General features: G+C 40.3%; 1 protein-coding gene across 1 annotated transcript in view; it reads right to left on the reverse strand.

The window, feature by feature from the left end:
• The window catches only part of LOC102246190 (membrane-spanning 4-domains subfamily A member 8-like), an 18,662-nt gene extending 10,509 nt beyond the window's left edge, over window positions 1-8,153 (reverse strand). The window contains exons 1-2 of the mRNA XM_005860457.2: window positions 8,023-8,153; window positions 3,475-3,664 (exon numbers count right to left, since the gene is read on the reverse strand). Coding sequence (XP_005860519.1) covers window positions 3,475-3,663 — 189 coding nt within the window. The 5' untranslated portion in view covers window position 3,664; window positions 8,023-8,153. The remainder of the gene's footprint in view (window positions 1-3,474; window positions 3,665-8,022) is intronic.
• Window positions 8,154-10,097: the final 1,944 nt, after the last annotated feature.

Consider the following 10,097-nt stretch of genomic DNA (forward strand, 5'->3'; position numbering starts at 1 on the left):
ACCATCCCACCTTCCAACCCACTGTCCAACTGGTAGCTATGACATGCGATGACCACCAGGGGGGCAGACACTCTCTGACTGGTAGCTATGATGCTCACTGACCCCCAGGTTGCAGACACTCAACACAAGAACTGCCGATCTATGGTGACTTGGCAGTGGCGGTTCTCAGGTGACGCACCCTGGAACCATAGGAGGGAGCCCAATTCTGGGGTGCGTCACCTGAGAACCACCCTTTTGCAATCTGAAACCCCTTGGGGGATATCAGAGAGCCAGTTTTGGCCCAATCCTAGCAGGCTAGGCCGAGGGACCCCACCTGCTGGAGGTACCCTGCTCATTCCACAGACGCCCTTTGAGGCACAGGGCCACCCCAGGTGCAGCCAGTCGGGAAGGGACCATGGGAAGTTGGCTCCAGGGCATGTCCAACCAGTCTTGCCCAGTCCTGCCCCACCAGCCACCTTCTAATTAATTTCCTTTCAATGTGTATGAATCCATGCACCAGTGCACTGGTATGTGTGTGTGTGTATATATATATATTTGTTAATCTTTACATGAGGATATTTTTTGCATTGATTTTTAAAGAGAGCAGAAGGGAGGGACTGTGGGAGATAGAGTGGCAGAGAGAGAGAAAGAGAGAGAGAGAGAGAGAGAGAGAGAGACTGAAATACTGATGTGCGTGTGAGAGACACATCAATTGGCTGCCTCCCACAGGTATGTGCCCTTGACCAGTAATCAAACCTGTGACCCTTTGGTACACAGACTGACATTCTAACAACTCTGACCAGGGCTCAAATTAATATTTTGAAGTTCAAATCTCCAGTGCCTCAGAATGGGATCTCATTTAGAAATATGGTTGCTATAAATGTAGTTAGGTAATATGAGGTATAATGTAATAGCATGGTCCCTATATGACTGCTATCTTTTTAAAGGAATGCCATGTGAAGAGAAACGTGCACACAGGAGATTGCCAAATGGGAGTTATGCTGCCACAAGCCAAGGACCTACCAGAAGCCGGGAGACTGGCCTGGAACAGATCCACCCCTAGAACCTTTAGAGGGAGCATGACCCCATGGATACTACGATTACAAACTTATGAACTGAGACAGTAAATTCCTTGTGTTCTAAGCCACCCCATTGGTAGTACTTTATGACAGCTTCAGAAAACATATATATTCTTGCCCAAATGATACACACACACACATGCACACACACACACACACACATATTTGTATATGTGTGTGTATATATATATATATATTTGTATATGTGTACATAGCACAAACATGACAGAGAATACAAATACTGTATATTATTTCATTAAATTTTCACAAATGGTAGCAAATTATACGAAATGTCTGCCCCCAATCATTTTTCTCAATAATGATATAACTTGGAGGTATGTCCATATAATTACACAAGAAACCAAGGAGTTTTATTTTTATCTAAAAAATATATTTTGTATTTAAAAATATGCTCTCATTGATTTTAGAGAGAGAGGAAGAAGAGGGGGAGAGAGAAACATTGATGAGAAAGAAACATTGATTGGATGTCTCTTGCACAACCCCTACTGGGGATGGCGTCTGCCAGTGGGCGTGTGCCCTGGCTGGGAATAGAGCTGGCAACCTCTGAATACATGGTATGATGGTCAAACAACTGAGCCACACCAGCCAAGGAAAAGAATTTCCTTTGTATAGCGCCATCACATTTCATTCTTTAGACATATAATATATAGATTTAACTGGTATTATATTGATGAATACTTTGGTTGTTTCCATTCTTTTCCTATTGTAACAGGGTATAGGGCAGTGATGGCGAACCTATGACACGAGTGTCAGAGGTGACACGTGAACTCATTTTTTTGGTTGATTTTTCTTTGTTAAATGGCATTTAAATATATAAAATAAATATCAAAAATATAAATCTTTGTTTTACTATGGTTGCAAATATCAAAAAATTTCTATATGAGACACGGCACCAGAGTTAAGTTAGGGTTTTTCAAAATGCTGACATGCCGAGCTCAAAAGGTTCGCCATCACTAGTATAGGGTGTAAAAAACATCACATCTAATTGATTAATCAAAGAGTAAAAGTAAGAATATACTAACAAAACTTACAGTCTAAAATATTAATAATTTCATATTTAAGCATGTTAAGGCAGAAGCAGTTCCAGTTGCCCTTTTCACTGGCCTCTACCATAAATGTGTAGTAGATGCCGATGGCTTGCAAGGCCTGTAACATCCTGATGCCAGAAATAAAACCCACAGAGAGAGGAAAAAAACAAACAAACAGGTGCTGATAGACATGAAAAAGATCATCAAACACCCATGAGAGCTGAAATGTGAAACTAATGTCATCAGAATGCCTTAATACCCTATTTCCACAATCCCTCTATAACAGCCTTTTGTCTATCCTGAGACTTTAAGATGGTTGCTAAGGCATGAGCCTGCCATCTTCTCAGGTAGTCAGCACCTAAATAAATCACTTTCCTTCCTTCCATCAGCAACGGTGTCATGTATTTGGCTTCACAGCAGCAGGCAAAAGACCCTGAGGGTCGTTTGTGCCAGTTTCACTATAACAAACTTAGCTGCAATAAATAACCTCATACATGTCATATTTTTTATGTGTACAGGCATGTCTGAAGGACAAGTCTCAGAAATTGAATTATTGTGTATTTTAAAATTTGGCAGATACAGAAAGCCCTCTATACAGATTGTATCCATTTACATTACTATGAGTTGTATATGGGGGTGAAGCTAGGATTTGAACCCAGGCAATCTGAATCAGGATTCATACTAGTCTTGCCCTCGCTGGTATGGCTCAGTTGATAGAGCATTGGCCTGTGGACCAAAGGGTCCCGGGGTTCCATTCTGGTCAACGGCACATATCTTGGTTGCAGGCTCCTCCCCTGCCCAGGCCCAGGCCCTGATCCAGGTGCATTCAGGAGGCAACAAATCAATGTGTTTCTCTCACATCAATGTTTCTCTCTGTCTTTCTCTCTCTCTTTCCCTCTCTCTAAAAGACCAATGGATAAATATCCTCAGGTGAGGATTAACAACAACAACAACAACAACAAAGAGAATCCAAGCATCTTTTCATACACCCAAGCAATGAAATGGGCTTTCCCTTGTCCCACCCAGCACATTGGGTTTAGAATCTACCTTCTGGTTCACTGGACCCATCTTCTTCCAGAGGCCACATGGGTCAACATGGATACAGGCAACAGGACCAACATTTCAATTTACTGCTTCTTTGTTGCTTTTCTTTCTCTTTACTAAAATACCCAAGATAGATAGTACAAGGTCCCACACGGAGGCCCTGGTGATGCTGTAGAGCTGAGCTTCTTAATAGACCTGAGTTTGGCAAGACTGGGTCAGTTCCAGCCCCACTTGCTGGATTTGGAGTTTCTATATTTCCAAATTTCCTCCCATCCCTGACTCCAGCCATGTGGCCAGTGAACACAGTATGAAATATCACTTACCCCTAAAACATTGGCCTCTTTTAAGGATCTCTGGGCAGGTTGCATAGGCACAGGCGGCTCCAAACCAGGTTGGTTCCCAGAAATTTGGTGGACTTGGGGTTGGTTGAGTGGATACAGGGGCACCTGAGACATGCTTCCCATCACAAACACAGAATTGGCTGTGGGGCCTTCTGAAGTCATCAAATTCATGCTGTTAAGGTATAAATGCAATAGAGTCATCCCTCATATGTGCACTAATGTTTACATTGAAAAAGGACTTCTGATGGAGTCTTTAGGGTTTTTTATGTACAATATCATGTCATCTGCGAATAAGGACAGTTTTACTTCTTTTCCAATTTGGATGCCTTTTATTTCTTCTTCTTGTCTAATTGCAATGGCTAATACTTCCAGTACTATGTTGAACAGGAGTGGTGAGAGTGGGCATCCCTGTCTTGTTCCTGTTCTTAGGGGAAATGGTTTTAGCTTTTGTCCATTGAGTATGATGTTGGCTGTGGGCCTGTCATATATGGCTTTTATTATGTTGAGGTATGATCCTTCTATTCCCACCTTGCTGAGAGTTTTTATCAAAAATGGGTGTTGGATTTTGTCAAATGCTTTTTCTGCATCAATTGATATGACCATGTGGTTTTTTTCTTTCAATTTGTTTATGTGATGTATCACGTTGATTGATTTGCGGATATTGTACCATCCTTGCATCCCTGGAATAAATCCTACTTGGTCATGGTGTATGATCTTTCTGATGTACTGCTGGATCCGATTTGCTAAGATTTTGTTGAGGATTTTGGCATCTATGTTCATGAGGGATATTGGCCTGTAATTCTCTTTCATTGTGTTGTCTTTACCTGGTTTTGGTATTAGGGTGATGCTGGCTTCATAGAATGAGCTTGGAAGTGTTCCTTCCTCCTGAATTTTTTGTAGTAGTCTGAGGAGGATAGGTTTTAGTTCTTCCTTGAAAGTTTGGTAAAACTCCCCTGAGAAGCCATCTGGTCCTGGGCTTTTGTTTGCTGGAAGCTTTCTGATGACTGCTTCAATTTCTTCCATAGTTATTGGCCTATTGAGATTTTTAGATTCTTCCTGATTAAGTTTTGGAATGTTGTATTTTTCTAGGAATTTGTCCATTTCCTCCAGGTTGTCTAGTTTGTTGGAGTAGAGTTGTTCATAGTATTTTTTAACAATCATTTGTATTTCTGTGGGGTCTGTTGTTATTTCGCCTCTATCATTTCTGATTTGGTTTATTTGGGTCCTCTCTCTTTGCTTCTTGGTGAGCCTGGCTAGAGGTTTGTCAATCTTGTTTATCCTTTCAAAGAACCAGCTCTTGGTTTCATTGATTTTCTGTATTGTTTTTTTGGTCTCTATGTCATTTATTTCTGCTCTAATCTTTATTATCTCCTTCCTTCTGCTCACTCTGGGGTTTTCTTGTTGCTCTCTTTCTAATTCTTTGAGCTGTAGATTTAGATGATTTACTACCATTTTTTCTTGTTTTTTGAGATAGGCCTGTAGAGCTATAAACTTCCCTCTCAGGACTGCTTTCATTGTGTCCCAAAGGTTTTGGATTGTTGTGTTTTCATTGTCATTAGTTTCCAGGATGTTTTTAATTTCTTCTTTGATCTCATTGGTAACCCAATCAATATTTAATAACATGCTATTCAGCTTCCAAGTGTTTGAGTATTTTGGGTTGTTTTTATTGTAGTTTATTTCTAACATTATGCCATCGTGGTCTGAGAAGAAGCTTTTTATGATTTCAATCTTCTTGAATTTGGGGAGACTTTGTATGTGACCCAATATGTGGTCTATTTTTGAAGATGTCCCATGAGCACTTGAGAAGAACGTATATTTTGTTGCTTTGGGGTGAAGTGTTCTGAAGATGTCAATTAAGTCCATCTGATCTAGTGAGTCATTTAGGATTGCTGTTTCTCTGCTGATTGTTTGTCTAGAGGACTTATCCAGTGATGTCAGTGGTGTATTAAAGTCCCCTACTATGATTGTATTGTTGTCGATCTCTCCTTTGATATCTTCCAGGAGTTTTTTTATGAATTTGGGTGCTCCTGCATTGGGTGCATATATGTTTACCAAGGTTATATCTTCTTGTTGTATTGATCCCTTTAGTATTATGAAGTGGCCTTCCTTATCTCTGGTTATGGCCTTCACTTTGAGATGTATTTTGTCCGATATAAGTATTGCTACCCCAGCTTTCTTTTCCTTTCCATTTGCGTGAAAGATATTTTTCCATCCCTTCACTTTCAGTCTGTGTGAGTCCCTTCTAATGAGGTGGGTCTCTTGTAGACAGCAGATGTATGGGTCATGTTTTTTTATCCATTCAGCCACTCGATGTCTTTTGGTTGGAGCATTTAGTCCGTTTACATTTAAAGTTATTATTGAAAGGTACTTGTTTGTAGCCATTTCTTTTTTTGTGTGTGTGGCTGTTTTCTTTCTGAGCTTGTTATTTCTTCTTTTTACACCAGTCCCTTTAGCATTTCTTGCATGGCTGGCTTGGTGGTGATAAACTCCCTTAGCCTTTTTTTGTCTGTGAAGCTTCTTATTTCCCCTTCAATTTTGAATGATAGCCTTGCTGGATAGAGTATTCTTGGATTCAGTCCTTTGCTTTGCATCACTTTGTAAATTTCTGTCCATTCTTTCCTGGCCTGATGTGTTTCTGTTGAGAAATCATTTGATAATCTAATGGGAGATCCCTTGTATGTAACTTTCCGTCTCTCTCTTGCAGCCTGTAAGATTCTCTCTTTGTCCTGAACATTTGCCATGGTAATTATGATGTGTCTTGGTGTGGGTCTTTTCGGATTCACCTTGTTTGGGACTCTCTGGGCTTGTGTGACTTTTTTCTTCCCCACCTCAGGGAAGTTTTCTGATATTATTTCTTCGACTTTGTAATACTTTAATCAATAAAACAAAATTTTAAAAAATAAAATAAAATAGAAAAAAGAAAAAGGACTTCTGTTTTCATTAACTTGTTTATCTAAACCCCGTATAAGTTTATTGATGGCAGTTAGAAGGCACGTATGCAGTCAGTGCTTTACAAATACATCTCCTTAATTCCTCTCACCTGGCCAGTTTTCCAGGTGAGAAAAATAAGGCCCAAAGTGGCTAAGAACTACAGAGGGCAGGGCTGTGTCCTTTTCACTTTAGTATCTCCCATTGTGCTTAGCAGGGTGCTTTGCACATAGTGGTACTTCAACATTGCAGGGCTGGAGAGTCTCCTGAAGAATAGTGTGTCTAATTCTCTCAATTTCTGAAAAATGACACTGAGGCTGGGAGCATGGAAATGAATTCCCAGTCATATAAATATTCAATAAATAAAGATCGTTATCCTTCAAGGAAGCCCATTTCCAGAACTGATTATATTCACTGGGGCTTTCATGCTGCTCAATATTCTAGGTCACTTGTGAATTCTAGTTTCATTTCTTAAATTAATTTCTTTCTTTCTTTCTTTTTTAAGAGACAGAAGGTAAGTTAAATTTATTATGCTTATTCCTCTGTGCATTCATTTGAATTCAGAATGCTTATGCTTCATGCAGGAAATTTAGAGAAAAAGTTAAAGTGAATTGTAACAATATATAAGGAAGCAACTTTTAAATAAACCTTAGGTAAAGTTGATGACTCACAGAATTCCATAAAGGTAGCATAACAAATACATTTGAAGACAAGATGATATATCCTTAGAAATATTCAAGAAGTTGGCAACTCTGCTGATTGGCCATGTTGGTAGAGCTCTCAGCTACAGAACATTCTAGAATGACTTACCATGCAGACCTTATAATCTATTTATAATCTATTATAAATAGTCTCCTTATAATCTATTTTCTTATTCTTCAGACACTACTTCCTATTTCTCCTCAATGCCATAAACTGATATACATATATTTACTTAAATATTTTATCGCCATGCATGTCCCTTCTATAAGGTTCTAAGTTCCTAAACAACAGGGACAATATTTACTAATTATAACAGCTACCCCTGAGTATCTGGTAATTAACTTGCTATCATGTCACTTTCACTATGGTTTGTTTCTGAGCTGCTCTCACAGATCTTTATACACATGGTCTCTAATTTTTATAACTCTGTGGGGGGAAATAATATATTACTACTCTTGTTTTATAGAGATGGTAACTAAAGAGAAAAAACTTTCATTATTTCCAATTTAAGGGCCAATGACACAGATTTTGAACAATCTCTCTGGCCTCAGTCTTCATGATTTTTCTTAAAGGAAAGCACTTTTTATTAGAAATTATAAATTTAGCAGCTTCAAACAGAATTCATTTATTAGTTCATGTCTGTGAAGGTCAGAAGTTTGGCATGGCTGGGGTCCCTGATCAGGGTATGATAAGGCTGAAAGCAAAGTGTCTAACCTGACTGAATTCTTTTCTTTCCTCTTTTTTTGGAGCACATCCTCAAAAGCTAGTACAATAAATCCTGCCTTGGGCTCTTCCTCACACCCACAGTTATCATTTGGCAGAAAAACGTTATCAGCATGCCTGAGCAAACGTTATCATGCCTGAGCTATCCATAGAATCCCTTAGATTAAGTATACTCACTTTGTTCTGCCAGTGGTTAAGTCTCCCTTGCTTCTCTTCCCCAGGGCTTGTTGTAGGCAACTTGTTTTTCTGGAAAGAATAAACGCACCAGGTTCAGTTACAAAATATATATAGAAAGATTCAAAACAAAGTCCTTCTCCTAGGGCAGTGGTCGGCAAACTGCGGCTCGCGAGGCTCATGCGGCTCTTTGGCCCCTTGAGTGTGGCTCTTCCACAAAATACCGAGCGACTTCTGCGCATGGGCCACGAAGTTTCAATCGCACTGTACGAGCACACCCGCACGTGGTATTTTGTGGAAGAGCCACACTCAAGGGGCCAAAGAGCCGCAGTGGCTCACGAGCCGCGGTTTGCCAACCACGGTCCTAGGGGCAGGGCAGGTTACCAGCTGCCTAAAGCTCAGCTTCCCCACCCACACATACTTGCTCTAATTGACAAGGAACCAATCAAATGCTGTTCAATTGGATAAGTGTTTAATGGTTTCTGTGTGGAGAAGAAAGGGTTGTTGTGCTTCAACTGGGCACTCAGGGTTACTGCATACAGCTTCATCTAGGACAGAATAACAAATCCCTCAGGGGAGAAACAGGAACCCTCCATCATGTAGTTTTGATAGTGAGGAAGGCATGTAATAAGAATAGAGCCACAATTGTCTAATAATTATTCACCTTACTTACTAAATAGGAAGTTTCCTTACAGACTCTGGGAAACTGGAGTATGAAACAAGGCTGTAAAAAGATAAGGTGCCTCGATGAGTCCATTACTCAGAAAGGAAATATATTTTGAAAACAGACCAAGGACAGGACACACTTTGATTTGGTTGCTGTGCTGGAACCCTGACCCGCTCAGGGAATTTTTTTTCTGAATACTGACCATTCTCGGGGCCCAGGAATGGACTGAGCTGGTTGTATCATCATAGATTAGCCACCTGGTTATCCAACTTTGAACTCCTGAAGGCCAGACTGCAAACCCTCCCGTCCCCTTTCCATGTTACACTTGCAGCTCACAGCTGCACGTAGCTATCTTCTCACTCCTCTGTGTATATAATCAGCCAACTGTTGAGGGGGGTCTGAACAGAATTCCCAGGGTGACTAACTGCAGGCTCTATTGGAATAAATGCTCATGTATGATTCAACCCTGCCTCTGCTTAATTTGGCTCAAGTACTGACACGCAGCCTCGGACCATTCATTGCTGCACCTGCAGTTTCATTGCTGGCTTCCGGGAATGGGAACAGGACGTTCAGGCAGCATTTCTGTGGTCACTTGCCCAAATTCTAATAGTCAGGCAGGAACTAACTGCAACTGCAATATGCTTATATGGACACTGTCTGTATGTGAGTTGCTTTAGCAGGTTTTTAGTACATTTTATTCTAATTCCATTTTATGGTTAGTCATGTCTGTCATTTCCTAAGGCCCACTCAGTTCTAGAAAACCCACTTGAGGCCTTGGAAACTCAGACTGGCTGATGGACAGCCAAAGACTCCCTGGTCAGAGAAGATGCAGGTGCAGAAAGAGACAGAACTCTGAACATCAAGCCATTGAGAGGAAACTTCTCAGGCAAAGTCAGAGCCTAAAAATATTTACAAGAGTAAAAACATGTCTGTACTTAATAATATAAAAAGAGAAAGTCATTGCTAGGCTGTGCAGCAAAGGAAAACTGGATGGCACCTGGGATTTAGAGATTATTTCTATAATCTGCTGGCACGTAACCTTTAGGGAACCAATTGGCCATCATGGGTGACAATATTTAAATTGAAGGTGTACAAATCTAGAAGTTACAGACATAGCTATTTCTCTTTGAATTAGTTCCTATCCTTTGGTAAATAAAAGATATAGCCTCATAACTTTGTAAAATATCTTAAGACAATATTTGTTCTTGAGTACTATTGCATCGATGGCAACAGCATTTAAAAAGCCTAATAATTTTAGACGATGAACTCTCTCCAAAGGTCTTCTCAAAATTGTAGTTTATTGCACTAAAAACAACTTAGAAACCACACTCTCAAAACTGTGGTACTGTGGGAACCCTCTTCAGAGTACGCTGGATGTTCAAGGCCAATCTGAGCGTGGGAACCCTAATCA

This window comes from Myotis brandtii, unplaced genomic scaffold (assembly GCF_000412655.1).
Source record: "Myotis brandtii unplaced genomic scaffold, ASM41265v1 scaffold1341, whole genome shotgun sequence".
In the NCBI taxonomy this organism is placed as follows: domain Eukaryota; kingdom Metazoa; phylum Chordata; class Mammalia; order Chiroptera; family Vespertilionidae; genus Myotis; species Myotis brandtii.